The sequence below is a fragment of the Vidua chalybeata genome, chromosome 4, assembly GCF_026979565.1.
Source record: "Vidua chalybeata isolate OUT-0048 chromosome 4, bVidCha1 merged haplotype, whole genome shotgun sequence".
In the NCBI taxonomy this organism is placed as follows: domain Eukaryota; kingdom Metazoa; phylum Chordata; class Aves; order Passeriformes; family Viduidae; genus Vidua; species Vidua chalybeata.
In genome coordinates, this window is record NC_071533.1 from 3,349,480 (window position 1) to 3,370,498 (window position 21,019).

Below are 21,019 nucleotides of genomic sequence, written 5' to 3' on the forward strand. Positions count from 1 at the left end.
CGATGCTCCTGGAAACCACCAAAAAGGCTGCGATTGACTTCAATCATAGTTTGATCAGGCCTTCAACCCACAAAGATGCCATTGTTTGCTTTTACTGCCATGGTGCTGCTCCTGCTCACACATACATTCACAGGGCTCCAGTCAGTGCTGGGGCCAAGGAAGAGGAGGCAGGGAGGACATGGAAGCACCAACTCCAAGAGACAGCAGGAGGCAAAGCACAGGGCCAGAGTCACTAACCTGACTCATAAGGAGTCCTTAGGCCAGGGTGTGAGGTAGCCCTCTTCAAATTTGGGACTTAGCTGTAGGTGGCTGCATGAAACCTACTCACATGGACTCCTGCTGGGCGCCCACGCGTGACCAGAGTTTGGGCTTAGCTTCAGCTGAGTGTTGTGTCCAGAAAGAGAACTGAGGAGCCTGGGATTCTGTCACTGGTATTCAGGAGATGAAGGGTTAAGTCCTTGGTTTTTGTCTGGTTTTTATGCCAAGCAGAAGACTTGGAAACTCAGGCAATGAGGAGAAGAGCAAGTAGCTCTCAGTTGTGACATGCCTGTCCTCTCAGAAAGAGCTGAGCATGTAGATCAAATAGAAGGAAGAAAAAACAACTTCTTTCAGAGCAGAAAAAGTCACTAAGTCACTCTTCTCAGATTTGGGGGATGCCACCGAGGCAGGAAAAAGAGACTTATGAAATAGCTTACTGAAAATGCGTACAAATTGTACTCCTTTGTCCTTCAGAGGTCAAAGCATGCTTCTCTCAAATGCTTTGGGGGTTGGAGGGTCTTTGTTTTAAATACTAACCACATCTAACACTCCTTAATTGACTTTTAACTTTTTGGATTTTTTTAGTTCTTTGACATTTGCTTACCTTTTAAGTCTTTTCTTTTTGCTTTCCCTATGAAGCAAAAAATCCAAAGCTGTGAACTTGAGCTTCACTCACCCTGAGTGTCCTGTTACATGAATGTTCCGTGAGCAAAAAGGAAACTATTTTTGTGCCATTTAGCTCATCTAGCAACTATTTGTGCTGATGGCAGCAAAAAACATTTACCTGTTGCCAGCTAAGGGCAGGAGGGGCTGGGTGGTGAGGGCCCTCCCTTTTCTGAAGAAAAATAACCTTGGTTTACAGAACAACTTGAAAGGCTCAGGTGAACAGGACAGATTCCAAGTGTGTCAAAGGTGGCAGTGCATTCAGGCCTGCCTGGGATGGCTGTGGGCCAGCAGTGCCTGCAGCGGGTGGGAGTTGCACAAGTGGGGGCACAGATTCTGTGTGCTGTGGAGGGGTCTCTGACCTGTGTGTCAGCAGCTGCTGCTCTCTTGGACCCCAGGCCAAAGACCTTCAGGAATTTCACCTCCTGTGCCATCAGAGCAGGCCCCTGGCTTGTGAGAAGCTGTGTGAAGGCTCGTCTGGAGCCTTCTCCTGCACCCCCAGCCCTAGCCTTGGCCCTGGTGGCTGCATGGGCTGCACTTGTGGCACCCAGTCATTTGTAGAGAAATACTGCACTGTTTTCATGAGAAGGGGTTTTAAAGATGTCTGGAAAGTGCAGAGGAGCAGTGTGAGCAATGATACAGGGAAAGGTGTATTCCTTGATACAGTACCATAAATGCATCCCTAATACCTGATTATGACTTTCACTGCCAAGAGACACTGTGGTCCTTGCATTAAAGAACAGCATTTATTCACATAAAGGCATATTGATGGTGCAAATGCATAATTGATAACTGATGTAATTAGGCATATTACATATACACCTGTATTATTTCAGATATTTCCTACAAAAATATGGGAAATAAGGTGTTCATTAGAGCGTTTTATAATTAAAAAATATAAATCAAGGTGAAAACAGGCTACCCACCTTTGCGGGCATCCTGCCTGCCTCAGCACAATGAGACAAAAGTGATGAGATGTACATTAAAAGCAGCCCTTCTGGAGCTGCATCACTGCTTTGCTAACACTCCCTGTTATGCAGGTGTGTTCCAGCTGCAGGTGTGGGATGAGCCCTTAGGTGTGCCTGGGAATGGTGGCCTGGAAGCACCTGCCTGGGCTCTCTGAATCAAGCCAGCTGAACTATGCTCAGCACGTGTTCTCTTTTCACTGGTGCCTCTGGGAAATGAGAATCAATTCTTGCTTTTCACTGGGGGCTTCTCTGCCCAATGACTGCATCAAACTTGACCTCAGACATCTTCTTCAGAAGGTTCAGGGCACGTTCTGGAAACACTCTGAAAGAGAGAGTAACATGAAATTAAAAGTGGGATAGAAACTTAAATTATGGGAAGAAGTGTCATTGCAGGTGAGGGAAGAGCTGGTCTGGCAGCAGAATGCATGCACACATATGAACTGAGACTATGTATTAAATTGGGCATTATTTCCTAAGGACATGTAGCCCTCATCAATCTCTGACATGTTTTAAATTAAATCCCACCCTTCTCTTTTTATGACAATTCCAGGACAGTTATGTACCAACCATGATTTAAGCTGCAATATTGCTGCAGAACCCAGAAAGTTTTCATACTGAACATAGACACAAGTATTTCCTTTCTCTTTGCAAGAGTCCTTTAAAAGCAATTTTCCAGCATCAATGTCCTGAATTTTTGGTGTTGACACGGAGGAACAAACACTCAGGTCCTCATCTCATTCTGGGGCTTTGCTGGGGCTGCTGTTTCAGAGAATGTGGTGGCCGGTAGAGCAGTGAAGCTCTGCACTGACACCAGTCAGCTGCAGCAAGTTGTTCAATGCAAAGGCCTGTGAGAGGACTCAACAAAATCTCAAGATGATGTCTGCTGTTGTCACTGTAAAGAACCACTGCATTATTAACTACCTTGTGATATGTTCTAAAATACAACTTAATCTTGAATCAGATTTACAAGTTTGAGGGTGGTACACACAGCAGGTTACAGTTGATACATTTTTTTTTTGCCCTACTCACCTTTCAAGCAATAAAGCGATGCTCTGATTTGATGGAACGAAAACCATTTTCCGGTTGGTCACTATTCCTTCCATCAAAGCCTCTACAACTTCTTCAATCTCCAAAATCTTTCCAAGTCTACACAGGAGAGCAAACACATAAGAGCTGCAGTGATAAAAAGGGGTGGTACCAGCTGATCTAGGAGGCTTCACAAATGCAACAATTACATGGACAATTAAACAACAATTAAAGCAACAATTAAAGGACATTGCAGATTTTCTATAGCCAATGATACAAACGATTGTTATACAGCCACTTGGAACAGAGGCCTAAAGCTGGGGATAATATGCAGTACCTTGATGCAAAGAAGGAAAGGCAGGAATGCAGAGTATTGAGAGTTACCTTGTACGGGGGTTTTTGACAAATCCAGTGTTTATAAAAACCGGACAAAGGCACGTTGTTTTTATTCCATCCTTTCCCAGGGCAGACAGCTCCTCTGTCAGAGCTTTATGAAATCCAACTGCAGCAAACTTGCTTGAGCTGCAGCAAGGGAGCAAGTACAAATGAGAAAGCAGAAATCCTATTTCCACCTTTCTACCACTGCAAATGGCTTAAACAATCATACACTTACAGTACAGGGTAGGATGCAAAAACCTCCAAATAATATAATCCAGCTGAGAGGCAGAACAAGGACTATATTAACTTTCCCTGTGCCAGATTGTAGTGCTGGATTAAATATTGAAACTTGTGGAGTAATTGTGGAAAGCAGACAGGGCATGAACAGGCAGACAAAACAGAGAGGAAAACATCAGGAAATCTTAGAAAACATTAACTAGTGTGTGTCAGTCGATGCACATCCCATTTTTCCCATGAGAGAAGATTCTTAGAAGGAATGCATCATGAATGTCTGAAATTAGGAAGGATGGGCAGGGTAGAAATGGAGATTAACCATTGACTATTTATTGTACCACACAGGAGCATCTCAAATCCAACTGTGTCTGCTTTGAAATAGTAGGATACTATGCAAACAAAAAAGGAGAAAGGACCTGCCACAGAAATAGGTGTGGGCCTTAAGTTTCAATGAATTCCAAAGAAAATAGATATCACATGACTATTCTTTCATACAAACATTGCCCACGATTCATTCAGAGCTAATTACTTGGTACTTCCTGATGGAAAAGATGCAATTAATTTTTTTTTCAAATTAAGCAAGCTGATTTCAAAATCACTTACCAATATGTCACCATGAAAGGAATCACAAAATGACCTGCTGCTGAAGCCACCGTGACAATGTGCCCATAGTTGTTGTCCATCATGACTGGCAGGAAAGCTCTCGTGGTCTTGGAAGTCATTTAAACCAAGAGGCAAAATGCAGGGCACAGGAAGGAGGAAAAGAACAATGTTTTCTTAGGCATCCTCAGCACTGACTCTCAGTGTTATCCACTAGGTGGCCAAAGCTATCCCTGAAGCTACGAGATTCCCAGAGCCACAGAGATACCTGCTCTCTGACCAGTGGTGCAGCTGGCAACCTGCTCAACAAAGGCTTCAGCAGTGGGCTATAAACAAGAGATGGTTTTCACATCTTTCCTTTGCTGCTTTTAAGGTTTCAGGTGTCAGCAGAACCCAGCACATACAATAAAGCACTTGTCAATCTATGGCTTCTCTTTTCTTCTGCCACAAACAAGTTCTGCTGAAAGCCTCCCAGCCTGTCAGCCCCACGACACCTCTGACAGAGGCCTTCTGTGTGTGCTGCAGATGAGGCTGTCACCAGCCAGCTCACATCAGCAAGAGGCCATTCCAGTTTCCCAGCACAGTCTGCCGGTGTGCCCCTGTGCTCTAACAGTTCATTTGGTAATGCACTGCTAATAATGGTTGGTCTAAATAAGCAACCTCATTGACACTCCCAAAAAAACTGTAGCTAGAGATGGTGGTGGGCCTTACCCACATGTGACCCAGAATGTTGACTTCAAACATCCTTTCTATTTGGTGGTCCTGAGTCGACAGAAAGTCGGCAGCTGTAATCACACCAGCGTTGTTCACCAGGATAGTCACATCCCCAATATCCTTCTTCACCTTTGGGAGAGAAAACAAAAACCCAAAATTCTGTCTGTCGCTCAGGAGGAAAAAAAAAAAGAAAAGTAAGGGTGGGGAAGATGAACCATAATTAAATTCTTAACATTGCATCTTCAAGAGAGAGGAAGATCATGCCACATTTCCAGATGTGGCAGGAACTCTGCAGTAGAGCCATGGAATCTGGTTTAGATCTGATTCTTCCCCATTCATTAATGCCAGTGTTGTTTATTGTGTTCCACAAACTGTGCACAGTTTGGACCGTGTAGTCATACTTGGACCACGGAGGTACAGACTGTTTTGAGGCAGCTGGGCCACAGCCATTACAATAAAATATTTCATATGTTCTCAGTGCTGTCTATGTTCCTTCAGAGGCTGGAACCCTAGAGAGCAAACTTGGCAAGAGGATGGGATATGCTGGAGCCTCCCAAATAGGATGAGCCTGGCTGTGATCTTGGAAATGCTACAGCACTCTGTGTCCAGAGAGCAGTGAGGAGTGGAGAGCTTCCAAGGGCTTGCAGGATTTGTGCACAACACATCTTCTCTAGTTTTCCTGCCTTCTTGGGAAATCAAGCATGGTTGGGAAAGCCTTTAGCTGTGCCCCTGCTGCCCCACCTTGTCTGCAGCGCTGTAGATCTCCTCCCGTTTGCTGCAGTCCACCACAAAGGTTTGAACGGTGGCTCCCAGCTTCTGGCATTCTGCTGCCGTCTCCTCAATGCCGTGCTGGAAGAGGCAAAGAGAAAGACACCGTGCACAGCTGTCCCCTCACCACAGCTGAGCAGGAGAGGCCGAAGATGTCCCTGGACTGAGCAACCACTGCCCAGCTGAACTGATGAACGATTCATCGCTACCCAGGGAAAGAGCTATAGGTGGAGTCATTGAAAGAATAGGTATTCCAGCTGGAAATTTTGGATCTTTGTAGACTGACTACCAGAAAGGAAATCCCAGAATCATGAAATGGTTTGTGTTGGAATGGATCTTAAAGACTACATAGTTCCAACATCCCTTTGCAATGGGCAGGACACTAGATCAAGTTCTCCATTCTATCTGGCCTCGAACATTTCAAGGGATCAGGCATCTATAACTTCTCTGGGCAAACTGTTTCTGTACCTTACCATCCTCACAGTAAAGAATTTTTTCCTAATATCCAGTCTATCCTCCTCTCTTTCACTTTGAAGCCATTTCCCTCTGTCCTGTCACTACACACTCTTGGATATACTCTCTCTCCGTATTTTTGTAACCCTTCTTCATATACTGGAAGGTTGCAATTAAGTCACTCCAAAGCCACCTGTTTGCCAGGCTGAACAACCCCAATCCTCTTAACCTTAGGAATGTGGGAACAAGAGTGAGTTTGGCTCGGTAAGGCACACATAACAGCAGAAAGAGGGCACGCAGAGCCTATCACAGCACAGCAGGCGGCACTGTGAGTGTAAACAGAGCTCATGCAACGCAGGCCCGGCCGACACCCCGAGGTGTGGAGAGTGGCTGTATGCGTTTCTGTATTCACATGCTGGCTGTGAGAAGAGCCCTAATTGTATTGGGCCTGGTTGAGATGGAATTCATTTCCCCACAGCATCCTCACAGGGCTGTACTTTGCACCTGCTCCTAGGAAAGGGTTGATAACACACCTGTTTTTTGGTTGCTGCTGAGCAGTGCTGGTGCAGCATCATTGCTGTGTTCCCAACATTCCCTGCCCCGTCAATAGAGCCTGGGAGGGGACACAAGGAGGAAAGCAGAGCAAAACTGACCAAAGGGATATTCCATATCATATGACAGGCCAGATATAAAAGCCAAGAAAAGGAGGAAGAAGAGGAGGGGCATCTGGTATTTAAAATGTTTGCCTTCCGGAGCAAGCACTCCCCAGGATGTGGGCGGTCATCTCCTGCTGATGGAAAGTAGAGAGTAATTTTTTTTTTCTCTGCTTCCATGTGCACAATCTTTCAGCTTTGCTTTAGCAAACTGCTTTATTTCATCCTACAAGTCATCATTTCCCATGTTATTTCCTCTACCCAGTCCAGCTGAGAAGAGGGGATGACAGAGCAGCTTGGTGGGCACCTGGCATGCACCCAAGGTCAATCTACAACAACTGTGCGCAGTGCAAAGAGACTTTCCTTACAGGTTTGCATTTGACACACACACAGAAGAGAAGCTTCCCTCTGTTACTGTATCAACTCACTAAGCCAGGGCAGAAATGATTTTGCTGTTGTCTTATCCCCAGGTGCCAGAAGGCCGTGCCAGTAGGGCCCTGTGCTGGGGTCTGTTTTGCAGCTTCAGGATAACAGAATTAGGTTCTTTGCTGACCCAGTGTGCCAGAAACAGAAAGCCCAGCTTTTCGCCCACCCTGTTGCACCTACACTCAGCACTTTACCTTGATCCCTTCTGAATGCCATGCTGCATGTTTGTATCTGCCCATCCATCCTCCACTTGCCAAGGTCCTTTACGCGTGCAGCTGCCCAGAGGGCAGCCGGGCTCACACACAGCCCGGCACAGTGATGCTGCTGATGAGAGTGCAGAGAAAACACATCTCCCAGCAGTGCACACAAAACACCCGGGGCTCCAGAGAGAACAAGTGAAGGCAGCCCTGCTCCTCTCTGCAAACAGCCTTCTGGTCCCAGCGGGCTTTCTCTGCCAGCCCAGGCAGCAGCTCCTCCAGCAGCTTCCCGAGCACTTCTTTCCCTCTCGCACGTGCTCTGCCGGCTGCTGCCCGCTCCCTGCCGAGGAGCACCGAGTGACCGTGGGACCAGAGCCCCACATCCTCCGCTGCAAGTGGGGCCAAACCCTCTCCTGGCGCTCAGCATCCCAGCCGGGGGAGCCAAGCGGGAGCCGATGGGAGCGGGCTGCAAGGGGCTGGGCGATGGGGGTGCAATGTGGTGCTGCTGCCCTTCTTACGTCCCTAAATCCCCCGCGGACTCCGAGGTCACGGAGTGAGGACACGAGTGTGCCCATTACCTTATTGATGTCCCACAGAACCAGTCTGCTCTGGCGCTTGGCGAACTCCAAGGCGGTCGCTCTCCCGACGCCATGGCCAGCGCCCGTGATGAGCACCAGCTCCCCGCTGAGAGACTTCTTCCTCACAGGCACGAACAGCTTCACAAAAGCCTCCAGGTAGGAGTAGAGCAGCGTGACCAGGAACAGGAGAAGCTCCAGAAACAGATTCATTGTTTTCCCGGAGCTCTTTTGAGGCCCGAACTGAACTTTAATCTCTTTTGAGGGGACCCGCAATGGGGCTGTTGATTTACCCGCTGCCGTCTCAGTCCGCTCCCGCAGGATCCACCCCCGCACCGCCCGCACCGCCGCCTGCTCCGCCCAATTGTCCCACCCTGAGCTCCCGGTGTCCCCGTGGTGGCGCTGGGTGAGCGGTGCAGGGGAGCTGCAGTCTGCACTCCAACCTGCCCTCGCGGAACCATGTTCGCCCTGCAGCTAACACTGTGCCGGACGTGGTAAAGACGTGTGGCTTTTAGGGCGTTTTCTGCCCTCTTGGCTAAGGAAAACAGCCGATAGAGGTGTGCGAACCCTTCTGTGTTCTGCCCTTGGTTTTGATCTGTCAGTCACCCCAACTGTTCATTCTCTGCTTTGTTTGTCCCCACACAGGTGGCAGTGCCTTCCTGTTCCTCTCTCAGGCCCTTGTATCAAGGAAGCAGCAGAACATGTTCTTGTTTGTCACTTGTTGCAGGTGAAAAAGGGACGGAAGTGGCAATAAAATTGCTCATCCAGTTTACTGACACAAACATCTTGAAGGTCCATTCAACTCTGTATTGCAATTCTTTTCAATTTTTGTGCTTTGTGCCTCTTGAGTCGCTCAGTGCCATGAGGTCCTTGAGCAGTTTTATTCACGGTCCTTCTTTCCATTGCATCTCTATGCGTGGTCAGCAGGCTTTGTCCCCCACCATCCTCTTCCAGGTCCCTTAAGGAAAGCTGAATGAGACAAGTCCTTTCAACTTCTGGAACTCCACAGGTGAGCTCTTGCCTAGCTGTTTGTCTTACTATGTCTTTTATTTAGTTATCCATACTCAGACCTTCCATTTTATGCTGCAGCTGCTTAGTTTCCATAAGTCATTTGAAAAATGACATTAAGTTGCATGAATTGGGATATTTTTATCTAATTTAGTCTAAATCACACAACTCACACGTAGACTCACGTTGTATGTAATGGAGTATCCAGAACCTTAAGCAGAACAGGAATGCTTATAGGAAATAAGAGAAAAGTACTTTCAGGTGTTTCTTCCAGCTCTATCAATGTAACTCATGACCTTTCCTGGAAAGGATTGCTGACCTTACTCCTTTACTTTTCCGTTAGAAAATCTGATGTATCGCAGCCATGTTCATCATTTTATTTAAGGATACTTTTGAGCTGCTTGGCGGGGAAGTGTGAAGGGTTCACAAACATCTAACAACTGACCAAAATCGCATCCAGTTAAGATTACAGTTTTTGAAAAGTATTATTTTTGTCCTGGTGGTTTAGCTGCAGCTCACCTTGTCTGTGGGAGACTGGGTCAGTTCCAGCACAGAGATTTCGATCTAGGCCCTTCCTACTTTTCTCTTGGAACCTGGTTCCCTGCTTAATTAACACATCAGCATTTGGGCCAGACCCCAATTGCACGGCTCACTGGTGCTGTAATTTTCCTGGCACACGGCTCCAGTCAGTGCTGGGGCCAAGGAAGAGGAGGCAGGGAGGACATGGAAGCACCAACTCCAAGAGACAGCAGGAGGCAAAGCACAGGGCCAGAGTCACTAACCTGACTCATAAGGAGTCCTTAGGCCAGGGTGTGAGGTAGCCCTCTTCAAATTTGGGACTTAGCTGTAGGTGGCTGCATGAAACCTACTCACATGGACTCCTGCTGGGCGCCCACGCGTGACCAGAGTTTGGGCTGAGCTTCAGCTGAGTGTTGTGTCCAGAAAGAGAACTGAGGAGCCTGGGAGGCTTGGTGCCTCAATTCTGTCACTGGTGTTCAGGAGATGAAGGCTGAAATCCTTGCTTTTGCTTATGTTTCTTTATGCCAAGCCAAAGATTTGCAGCCATAGAAGACACAGAAGAGAACCACAGCCGCACACGGGGAGTACTGCAGAAGTTGCCTTGCCCAGTAATTCTGAGCTCTGAGACCCTGGACTAGATCTGGCAAAGCAGGAATCACTAGAGTCTCCCCTTCCTTAGGAGCAGGTGTGCTAAGAAACAGACTCTGCAGAAGAGCACTGTCATCCCCTGGATGGATTTTTGTTCCAATTTAATGCTGCAATCAGAGTCTAAATGTTATACAGGGCCAGTGGGAATGGTGTGCCAGGAGAAGCCAAGCATCTTGTCTGATGTGTCCTACTGAAGCCAGTCCTTCAGGGCCAAGTCATCCAATGTTGACTTTTCTCCAGGGTCTTTTTAAGCTTTTTTCTGTGGAGTCACTGGACTGTGACTCCTTTGAGCAAGGATTCAAGTCATGAAACAGAAGAAATGTGGAAGGTGGGCACTAAGAGAGACTAAGTTGGATGGGAAGTTAAGAATGCTTACCAGTCATACAAGAGACAACTGTTAAGTACCTACAAATCTGTAAAGTACTGATTTAGCCCTTATGTTCCAGTGAGTGCTAAGCACAAACATTTTGGCTGGTATGCTGCTTGCTCTGACATGTCTTTTGAACTTCTGAAGCATCTGTATTTTTAGACTTTTTGACTCCTTACAAGGTGAGAATAGGTGGAAGTGAACCTAATCAAAAAGCCACAGAGATGTGGCTTCAAGTGTCTCACATGTTACAGGACTGTCATGGTAGCAAGAGGGCAATATGCAGCTCAGAAAGAAGCATTTGGCTTGGTTTTTAAATGGAAACCATGCCTAAGTATTCTTTGATTGGCTTATAACCTTTTTTTTAACGTCCTGAATTTTGTGAACCCCCTTTTTGACTTTCCTGTCTCAGCTGCAGGAATCTTGCACTGTGAAGCACAAGAGCTGAAGCTGGGAAGTGTCCTGTTACGTGAATATTCCATGGGCAAAATGGAAAACAGTTGTATGTTATTTAAGCTGTCAACAGTGCTTCTACCTGTTGCCAGCTAAGAGCAGGAGTGGCTGGGTGGTGAGGGCTCTCCCTTTTCTGAAGAGCCTGTTTACAGAACAACTTGAAAGGCTCAGGTGAACAGGACAGATTCCAAGTGTGTCAAAGGTGGCAGTGCATTCAGGCCTGCCTGGGATGGCTGTGGGCCAGCAGTGCCTGCAGCGGGTGGGAGTTGCACAAGTGGGGGCACAGATTCTGTGTGCTGTGGAGGGGTCTCTGACCTGTGTGTCAGCAGCTGCTGCTCTCTTGGACCCCAAGCCAAAAACCTTCAGGAATTTCACCTCCTGTGCCATCAGAGCAGGCCCCTGGCTTGTGAGAAGCTGTGTGAAGGCTCGTCTGGAGCCTTCTCCTGCACCCCCTGCCCTGGCAGTGCCTTTAAGCCCTGGCCCCTGCATGGGTTGCACTGCCCGGCCCTGTACCTCACTGATCCTGATGTGGCTTCCCCGTGTGCCTGGGGACTGCCTCATCCCTGCAGCCTGGGCTGGTGTTTGGCAGGATGGGGCTGATCCTTTCAGCATTGCGGCACGTGCTTCACTGGTGCTGGACCCGGTTACCACTTTCATTGCTGAGAGACATCTTTGGGTTAGAAAAATGTATTTATTTGTACTATGGAGTGTTGGTGGTGCTAATGCATAATTGATAAATGTTGTAATTAGGCATTACATTACAAACAAGGCTGTATTATTTCAATAATCACATATAATTAATAATTTAAATAATTACATATAATTAATAATACAAATAATTAATTCAATTATGCTCATTACAATCGCACACGAAACCGTAAGTGTTCATTAGAGCACATTTTTGTAAACTTAAAATTATTAAGAGAGATGAAACAGGCCACCCACCTCCTCTATAAATTGCTTCTTGCAAGATGCTTTTGCTCAGGGATGAGTCCAGATGAACATGTTGTCAGGCAATCCATTTACAGTCAACTGGGGAGCTGTGGGCAAACACGGGTTTTGCGGGCATCCTGCCTGCCTCAGCACAATGAGACAAAAGTGATGGGATGTACATTAAAAGCAGCCCTTCTGGAGCTGCATCACTGCTTTGCTAACACTCCCTGTTATGCAGGTGTGTTCCAGCTGCAGGTGTGGGATGAGCCCTTAGGTGTGCCTGGGAATGGTGGCCTGGAAGCACCTGCCTGGGCTCTGTTCTGAATCAAGCCAGCTGAACTAGGCTCAGCACATGTTCTCTTTTCACTGGTGCCTCTGGGAAATGAGAATCAATTCTTGCTTTTCACTGGGGGCTTCTCTGCCCAATGACTGCATCAAACTTTGGAATGGTCATCTTCTTCAGAAGGTTCAGGGCACGTTCTGGAAACACCCTGAAAGAGAGAGTAACATGAAATTAAAAGCGGGATAGAAACTTAAATTATGGGAAGAAGTGTCACTGCAGGTGAGGGAAGAGCTGGTCTGGCAGCAGAATGCATGCACACATATGAACTGAGACTAGGTATTAAACTGGGCATTATTTCCATAGCTCTCATCAATCTCTGACTAATTAAATCCATTCCTGGCCTTTCAGGACTGTTCCAATGCCAGGTAGCTATGGGCAGTATGTGAACTGCGATATTGCTGCAGGATCCAGAAATTTTCAATATTGTACAGATGTAGGTGTGTATTACATTTCATGCTCTGACATGCAGTAGGCCTGTGGAAGGATGAGATTTTAAAACTGAGGTGCAGTTTTCACTCCTAAGATTACTCCTTTTAAAGAGCTTTGTCTCTTTATCCCCCTGTCCTAAATTATGACCAAAAAAGTAAATTTATTCTAAGTGCTTTGACACCATCAGTTTTGACTTGCCTGTGTTTCTGCAGACTTGCACTCTCAGCAAGCAACTCTTGGAGTTGCAAAAGGATTTCAAATATTTTTCCCACTGTCTGGTGTTTGGTTTGGTAAACAAGAAACTACCAAGTGTTTCATGAGATAATATAGATTTAACTGAGAATCTAACTTAGTTGTTCGGATGTGAATTCCAGATTTGGAACTGGAGCTCGGGTAAAAGAACTGGAGCTCTGGAGCTCTGGTACCTCCTTAACAGAGCAGCTGCACTGGATAATTAAGTTGTGTGAGAGGATAAATCTTGCTTTACATAGCAGAGAGCCGTACAGCCCTTTTGAAGCAATGTTCTCAGCCTCTGTGGCCTCAGTGCTGACATAAAGAAACAAACACTAATAAGCAGCAGGTTGTCAGCTCTTTCTGGAACTTTTACTGACTCAGAGGTTACACGTTTGAACCTTTTATACTCAGGTAGTATAGTTGCTTCCACATCCATTGTTTAATTTTCCTTTGTACTTACATTTCAGAAAGCAAAGCAAAGTTTAGCTGTGGTGGAACTAAAACCATTTTCTGGTTGGTCACTATTCCTTCCATCAAAGCCTCTACGACTTCTTCAATCTCCAAAATCTTTCCAAGTCTACACAGGAGAGCAAACCCATAAGAGCTGCAGGGATAAAAAGGGGTGTTACCAGCTGATCTAGGAGGCTTCACAAATGCAACAATTACATGGACAATTAAACAACAATTAAACAACAATTAAAGGACATTGCAGATTTTCTATAGCCAATGATACAAACGGTTGTTATACAGCCACTTGGAACAGAGGCCTAAAGCTGGGGATAATATGCAGTACCTTGATGCAAAGAAGGAAAGGCAGGAATGCAGAGTATTGAGAGTTACCTTGTACGGGGGTTTTTGACAAATCCAGTGTTTATAAAAACCGGACAAAGGCACGTTGTTTTTATTCCATCCTTTCCCAGGGCAGACAGCTCCTCTGTCAGAGCTTTATGAAATCCAACTGCAGCAAACTTGCTTGAGCTGCAGCAAGGGAGCAAGTACAAATGAGAAAGCAGAAATCCTATTTCCACCTTTCTACCACTGCAAATGGCTTAAACAATCATACACTTACAGTACAGGGTAGGATGCAAAAACCTCCAAATAATATAATCCAGCTGAGAGGCAGAACAAGGACTATATTAACTTTCCCTGTGCCAGATTGTAGTGCTGGATTAAATATTGAAACTTGTGGAGTAATTGTGGAAAGCAGACAGGGCATGAACAGGCAGACAAAACAGAGAGGAAAACATCAGGAAATCTTAGAAAACATTAACTAGTGTGTGTCAGTCGATGCACATCCCATTTTTCCCATGAGAGAAGATTCTTAGAAGGAATGCATCATGAATGTCTGAAATTAGGAAGGATGGGCAGGGTAGAAATGGAGATTAACCTTTGACTATTTATTGTACCACACAGGAGCATCTCAAATCCAACTGTGTCTGCTTTGAAATAGTAGGATACTATGCAAACAAAAAAGGAGAAAGGACCTGCCACAGAAATAGGTGTGGGCCTTAAGTTTCAATGAATTCCAAAGAAAATAGATATCACATGACTATTCTTTCATACAAACATTGCCCACGATTCATTCAGAGCTAATTACTTGGTACTTCCTGATGGAAAAGATGCAATTAATTTTTTTTTCAAATTAAGCAAGCTGATTTCAAAATCACTTACCAATATGTCACCATGAAAGGAATCACAAAATGACCTGCTGCTGAAGCCACCGTGACAATGTGCCCATAGTTGTTGTCCATCATGACTGGCAGGAAAGCTCTCGTGGTCTTGGAAGTCATTTAAACCAAGAGGCAAAATGCAGGGCACAGGAAGGAGGAAAAGAACATTCTTTTCTTAGGCATCCTCAGCACTGACTCTCAGTGTTATCCACTAGGTGGCCAAAGCTATCCCTGAAGCTACGAGATTCCCAGAGCCACAGAGATACCTGCTCTCTGACCAGTGGTGCAGCTGGCAACCTGCTCAACAAAGGCTTCAGCAGTGGGCTATAAACAAGAGATGGTTTTCACATCTTTCCTTTGCTGCTTTTAAGGTTTCAGGTGTCAGCAGAACCCAGCACATACAATAAAGCACTTGTCAATCTATGGCTTCTCTTTTCTTCTGCCACAAACAAGTTCTGCTGAAAGCCTCCCAGCCTGTCAGCCCCACGACACCTCTGACAGAGGCCTTCTGTGTGTGCTGCAGATGAGGCTGTCACCAGCCAGCTCACATCAGCAAGAGGCCATTCCAGTTTCCCAGCACAGTCTGCCGGTGTGCCCCTGTGCTCTAACAGTTCATTTGGTAATGCACTGCTAATAATGGTTGGTCTAAATAAGCAACCTCATTGACACTCCCAAAAAAACTGTAGCTAGAGATGGTGGTGGCCCTTACCCACATGTGACCCAGAATGTTGACTTCAAACATCCTTTCTATTTGGTGGTCCTGAGTCGACAGAAAGTCGGCAGCTGTAATCACACCAGCGTTGTTCACCAGGATAGTCACATCCCCAATATCCTTCTTCACCTTTGGGAGAGAAAACAAAAACCCAAAATTCTGTCTGTCGCTCAGGAGGAAAAAAAAAAAGAAAAGTAAGGGTGGGGAAGATGAACCATAATTAAATTCTTAACATTGCATCTTCAAGAGAGAGGAAGATCATGCCACATTTCCAGATGTGGCAGGAACTCTGCAGTAGAGCCATGGAATCTGGTTTAGATCTGATTCTTCCCCATTCATTAATGCCAGTGTTGTTTATTGTGTTCCACAAACTGTGCACAGTTTGGACCGTGTAGTCATACTTGGACCACGGAGGTACAGACTGTTTTGAGGCAGCTGGGCCACAGCCATTACAATAAAATATTTCATATGTTCTCAGTGCTGTCTATGTTCCTTCAGAGGCTGGAACCCTAGAGAGCAAACTTGGCAAGAGGATGGGATATGCTGGAGCCTCCCAAATAGGATGAGCCTGGCTGTGATCTTGGAAATGCTACAGCACTCTGTGTCCAGAGAGCAGTGAGGAGTGGAGAGCTTCCAAGGGCTTGCAGGATTTGTGCACAACACATCTTCTCTAGTTTTCCTGCCTTCTTGGGAAATCAAGCATGGTTGGGAAAGCCTTTAGCTGTGCCCCTGCTGCCCCACCTTGTCTGCAGCGCTGTAGATCTCCTCCCGTTTGCTGCAGTCCACCACAAAGGTTTGAACGGTGGCTCCCAGCTTCTGGCATTCTGCTGCCGTCTCCTCAATGCCGTGCTGGAAGAGGCAAAGAGAAAGACACCGTGCACAGCTGTCCCCTCACCACAGCTGAGCAGGAGAGGCCGAAGATGTCCCTGGACTGAGCAACCACTGCCCAGCTGAACTGATGAACGATTCATCGCTACCCAGGGAAAGAGCTATAGGTGGAGTCATTGAAAGAATAGGTATTCCAGCTGGAAATTTTGGATCTTTGTAGACTGACTACCAGAAAGGAAATCCCAGAATCATGAAATGGTTTGTGTTGGAATGGATCTTAAAGACTACATAGTTCCAACATCCCTTTGCAATGGGCAGGACACTAGATCAAGTTCTCCATTCTATCTGGCCTCGAACATTTCAAGGGATCAGGCATCTATAACTTCTCTGGGCAAACTGTTTCTGTACCTTACCATCCTCACAGTAAAGAATTTTTTCCTAATATCCAGTCTATCCTCCTCTCTTTCACTTTGAAGCCATTTCCCTCTGTCCTGTCACTACACACTCTTGGATATACTCTCTCTCCGTATTTTTGTAACCCTTCTTCATATACTGGAAGGTTGCAATTAAGTCACTCCAAAGCCACCTGTTTGCCAGGCTGAACAACCCCAATCCTCTTAACCTTAGGAATGTGGCAACAAGAGTGAGTTTGGCTCGGTAAGGCACACATAACAGCAGAAAGAGGGCACGCAGAGCCTATCACAGCACAGCAGGCGGCACTGTGAGTGTAAACAGAGCTCATGCAACGCAGGCCCGGCCGACACCCCGAGGTGTGGAGAGTGGCTGTATGCGTTTCTGTATTCACATGCTGGCTGTGAGAAGAGCCCTAATTGTATTGGGCCTGGTTGAGATGGAATTCATTTCCCCACAGCATCCTCACAGGGCTGTACTTTGCACCTGCTCCTAGGAAAGGGTTGATAACACACCTGTTTTTTGGTTGCTGCTGAGCAGTGCTGGTGCAGCATCATTGCTGTGTTCCCAACATTCCCTGCCCCGTCAATAGAGCCTGGGAGGGGACACAAGGAGGAAAGCAGAGCAAAACTGACCAAAGGGATATTCCATATCATATGACAGGCCAGATATAAAAGCCAAGAAAAGGAGGAAGAAGAGGAGGGGCATCTGGTATTTAAAATGTTTGCCTTCCGGAGCAAGCACTCCCCAGGATGTGGGCGGTCATCTCCTGCTGATGGAAAGTAGAGAGTAATTTTTTTTTTCTCTGCTTCCGTGTGCACAATCTTTCAGCTTTGCTTTAGCAAACTGCTTTATTTCATCCTACAAGTCATCATTTCCCATGTTATTTCCTCTACCCAGTCCAGCTGAGAAGAGGGGATGACAGAGCAGCTTGGTGGGCACCTGGCATGCACCCAAGGTCAATCTACAACAACTGTGCGCAGTGCAAAGAGACTTTCCTTACAGGTTTGCATTTGACACACACACAGAAGAAGAGAAGCTTCCCTCTGTTACTGTATCAACTCACTAAGCCAGGGCAGAAATGATTTTGCTGTTGTCTTATCCCCAGGTGCCAGAAGGCCGTGCCAGTGGGGCCCTGTGCTGGGGTCTGTTTTGCAGCTTCAGGATAACAGAATTAGGTTCTTTGCTGACCCAGTGTGCCAGAAACAGAAAGCCCAGCTTTTCGCCCACCCTGTTGCACCTACACTCAGCACTTTACCTTGATCCCTTCTGAATGCCATGCTGCATGTTTGTATCTGCCCATCCATCCTCCACTTGCCAAGGTCCTTTACGCGTGCAGCTGCCCAGAGGGCAGCCGGGCTCACACACAGCCCGGCACAGTGACGCTGCTGATGAGAGTGCAGAGAAAACACATCTCCCAGCAGTGCACACAAAACACCCGGGGCTCCAGAGAGAACAAGTGAAGGCAGCCCTGCTCCTCTCTGCAAACAGCCTTCTGGTGCCAGCGGGCTTTCTCTGCCAGCCCAGGCAGCAGCTCCTCCAGCAGCTTCCCGAGCACTTCTTTCCCTCTCGCACGTGCTCTGCCGGCTGCTGCCCGCTCCCTGCCGAGGAGCACCGAGTGACCGTGGGACCAGAGCCCACATCCTCCGCTGCAAGTGGGGCCAAACCCTCTCCTGGCGCTCAGCATCCCAGCCGGGGGAGCCAAGCGGGAGCCGATGGGAGCGGGCTGCAAGGGGCTGGGCGATGGGGGTGCAATGTGGTGCTGCTGCCCTTCTTACGTCCCTAAATCCCCCGCGGACTCCGAGGTCACGGAGTGAGGACACGAGTGTGCCCATTACCTTATTGATGTCCCACAGAACCAGTCTGCTCTGGCGCTTGGCGAACTCCAAGGCGGTCGCTCTCCCGACGCCATGGCCAGCGCCCGTGATGAGCACCAGCTCCCCGCTGAGAGACTTCTTCCTCACAGGCACGAACAGCTTCACAAAAGCCTCCAGGTAGGAGTAGAGCAGCGTGACCAGGAACAGGAGAAGCTCCAGAAACAGATTCATTGTTTTCCCGGAGCTCTTTTGAGGCCCGAACTGAACTTTAATCTCTTTTGAGGGGACCCGCAATGGGGCTGTTGATTTACCCGCTGCCGTCTCAGTCCGCTCCCGCAGGATCCACCCCCGCACCGCCCGCACCGCCGCCTGCTCCGCCCAATTGTCCCACCCTGAGCTCCCGGTGTCCCCGTGGTGGCGCTGGGTGAGCGGTGCAGGGGAGCTGCAGTCTGCACTCCAACCTGCCCTCGCGGAACCATGTTCGCCCTGCAGCTAACACTGTGCCGGACGTGGTAAAGACATGTGGCTTTTAGGGCGTTTTCTGCCCTCTTGGCTAAGGAAAACAGCCGATAGAGGTGTGCGAACCCTTCTGTGTTCTGCCCTTGGTTTTGATCTGTCAGTCACCCCAACTGTTCATTCTCTGCTTTGTTTGTCCCCACACAGGTGGCAGTGCCTTCCTGTTCCTCTCTCAGGCCCTTGTATCAAGGAAGCAGCAGAACATGTTCTTGTTTGTCACTTGTTGCAGGTGAAAAAGGGACGGAAGTGGCAATAAAATTGCTCATCCAGTTTACTGACACAAACATCTTGAAGGTCCATTCAACTCTGTATTGCAATTCTTTTCAATTTTTGTGCTTTGTGCCTCTTGAGTCGCTCAGTGCCATGAGGTCCTTGAGCAGTTTTATTCACGGTCCTTCTTTCCATTGCATCTCTATGCGTGGTCAGCAGGCTTTGTCCCCCACCATCCTCTTCCAGGTCCCTTAAGGAAAGCTGAATGAGACAAGTCCTTTCAACTTCTGGAACTCCACAGGTGAGCTCTTGCCTAGCTGTTTGTCTTACTATGTCTTTTATTTAGTTATCCATACTCAGACCTTCCATTTTATGCTGCAGCTGCTTAGTTTCCATAAGTCATTTGAAAAATGACATTAAGTTGCATGAATTGGGATATTTTTATCTAATTTAGTCTAAATCACACAACTCACACATAGACTCACGTTGTATGTAATGGAGTATCCAGAACCTTAAGCAGAACAGGAATGCTTATAGGAAATAAGAGAAAAGTACTTTCAGGTGTTTCTTCCAGCTCTATCAATGTAACTCATGACCTTTCCTGGAAAGGATTGCTGACCTTACTCCTTTACTTTTCCGTTAGAAAATCTGATGTATCGCAGTCATGTTCATCATTTTATTTAAGGATACTTTTGAGCTGCTTGGCGGGGAAGTGTGAAGGGTTCACAAACATCTAACAACTGACCAAAATCGCATCCAGTTAAGATTACAGTTTTTGAAAAGTATTATTTTTGTCCTGGTGGTTTAGCTGCAGCTCACCTTGTCTGTGGGAGACTGGGTCAGTTCCAGCACAGAGATTTCGATCTAGGCCCTTCCTACTTTTCTCTTGGAACCTGGTTCCCTGCTTAATTAACACATCAGCATTTGGGCCAGACCCCAATTGCACGGCTCACTGGTGCTGTAATTTTCCTGGCACACGGCTCCAGTCAGTGCTGGGGCCAAGGAAGAGGAGGCAGGGAGGACATGGAAGCACCAACTCCAAGAGACAGCAGGAGGCAAAGCACAGGGCCAGAGTCACTAACCTGACTCATAAGGAGTCCTTAGGCCAGGGTGTGAGGTAGCCCTCTTCAAATTTGGGACTTAGCTGTAGGTGGCTGCATGAAACCTACTCACATGGACTCCTGCTGGGCGCCCACGCCTGACCAGAGTTTGGGCTTAGCTTCAGCTGAGTGTTGTGTCCAGAAAGAGAACTGAGGAGCCTGGGAGGCTTGGTGCCTCAATTCTGTCACTGGTGTTCAGGAGATGAAGGCTGAAATCCTTGCTTTTGCTTATGTTTCTTTATGCCAAGCCAAAGATTTGCAGCCATAGAAGACACAGAAGAGAACCACAGCCGCACACGGGGAGTACTGCAGAAGTTGCCTTGCCCAGTAATTCTGAGCTCTGAGACCCTGGACTAGATCTGGCAAAGCAGGAATCACTAGAGTCTCCCCTTCCTTAGGAGCAGGTGTGCTAAGAAACAGACTCTGCAGAAGAGCACTGTCATCCCCTGGATGGATTTTTGTTCCAATTTAATGCTGCAATCAGAGTCTAAATGTTATACAGGGCCAGTGGGAATGGTGTGCCAGGAGAAGCCAAGCATCTTGTCTGATGTGTCCTACTGAAGCCAGTCCTTCAGGGCCAAGTCATCCAAGGTTGACTTTTCTCCAGGGTCTTTTTAAGCTTTTTTCTGTGGAGTCACTGGACTGTGACTCCTTTGAGCAAGGATTCAAGTCATGAAACAGAAGAAATGTGGAAGGTGGGTACTAAGAGAGACTAAGTTGGATGGGAAGTTAAGAATGCTTACCAGTCATACAAGAGACAACTGTTAAGTACCTACAAATCTGTAAAGTACTGATTTAGCCCTTATGTTCCAGTGAGTGCTAAGCACAAACATTTTGGCTGGTATGCTGCTTGCTCTGACATGTCTTTTGAACTTCTGAAGCATCTGTATTTTTAGACTTTTTGACTC

The 21,019-nt window shown here is 47.1% G+C and overlaps 2 protein-coding genes across 2 annotated transcripts; both read right to left on the minus strand.

The window, feature by feature from the left end:
• Window positions 1-1,645: 1,645 nt before the first annotated feature.
• On the minus strand, window positions 1,646-8,220 carry LOC128787192 (estradiol 17-beta-dehydrogenase 11-like). The gene is made up of 7 exons (XM_053941179.1): window positions 7,917-8,220; window positions 5,583-5,690; window positions 4,839-4,970; window positions 4,131-4,237; window positions 3,300-3,437; window positions 2,919-3,035; window positions 1,646-2,211 (listed from the first exon to the last, which is right to left on the minus strand). The coding sequence occupies exons 1-7, from the start codon at window positions 8,124-8,126 to the stop codon at window positions 2,124-2,126; spliced, it is 900 nt and encodes a 299-aa protein (XP_053797154.1). The 5' UTR covers window positions 8,127-8,220; the 3' UTR covers window positions 1,646-2,123.
• Window positions 8,221-11,968: 3,748 nt separating this feature from the next.
• LOC128787419 (estradiol 17-beta-dehydrogenase 11-like) lies at window positions 11,969-18,615 on the minus strand. The gene is made up of 7 exons (XM_053941540.1): window positions 18,307-18,615; window positions 15,971-16,078; window positions 15,227-15,358; window positions 14,519-14,625; window positions 13,688-13,825; window positions 13,308-13,424; window positions 11,969-12,332 (listed from the first exon to the last, which is right to left on the minus strand). Exons 1-7 carry the CDS (start codon window positions 18,514-18,516, stop codon window positions 12,245-12,247), a joined length of 900 nt encoding a protein of 299 aa, XP_053797515.1. The 5' UTR covers window positions 18,517-18,615; the 3' UTR covers window positions 11,969-12,244.
• Between the last annotated feature and the right edge of the window lie 2,404 nt (window positions 18,616-21,019).

Coding starts and splice junctions, on each gene's coding strand:
- LOC128787192 (XM_053941179.1), bottom strand. CDS start 8,126: ATGAATCTGTTTCTGGAGCTTCTCCTGTTCCTGGTCACGCTGCTCTAC. Junction 3,036..3,299: donor GTCAAAAACCCCCGTACAAG/GTAACTCTCAAT, acceptor TCTCCTGTGTAG/ACTTGGAAAGATTTTGGAGA. Junction 2,212..2,918: donor ATCGCTTTATTGCTTGAAAG/GTGAGTAGGGCA, acceptor TCTCTCTTTCAG/AGTGTTTCCAGAACGTGCCC.
- LOC128787419 (XM_053941540.1), bottom strand. CDS start 18,516: ATGAATCTGTTTCTGGAGCTTCTCCTGTTCCTGGTCACGCTGCTCTAC. Junction 15,359..15,970: donor TCTACAGCGCTGCAGACAAG/GTGGGGCAGCAG, acceptor TCTCTCCCAAAG/GTGAAGAAGGATATTGGGGA. Junction 13,826..14,518: donor CCTTTCATGGTGACATATTG/GTAAGTGATTTT, acceptor CCCTTGCTGCAG/CTCAAGCAAGTTTGCTGCAG.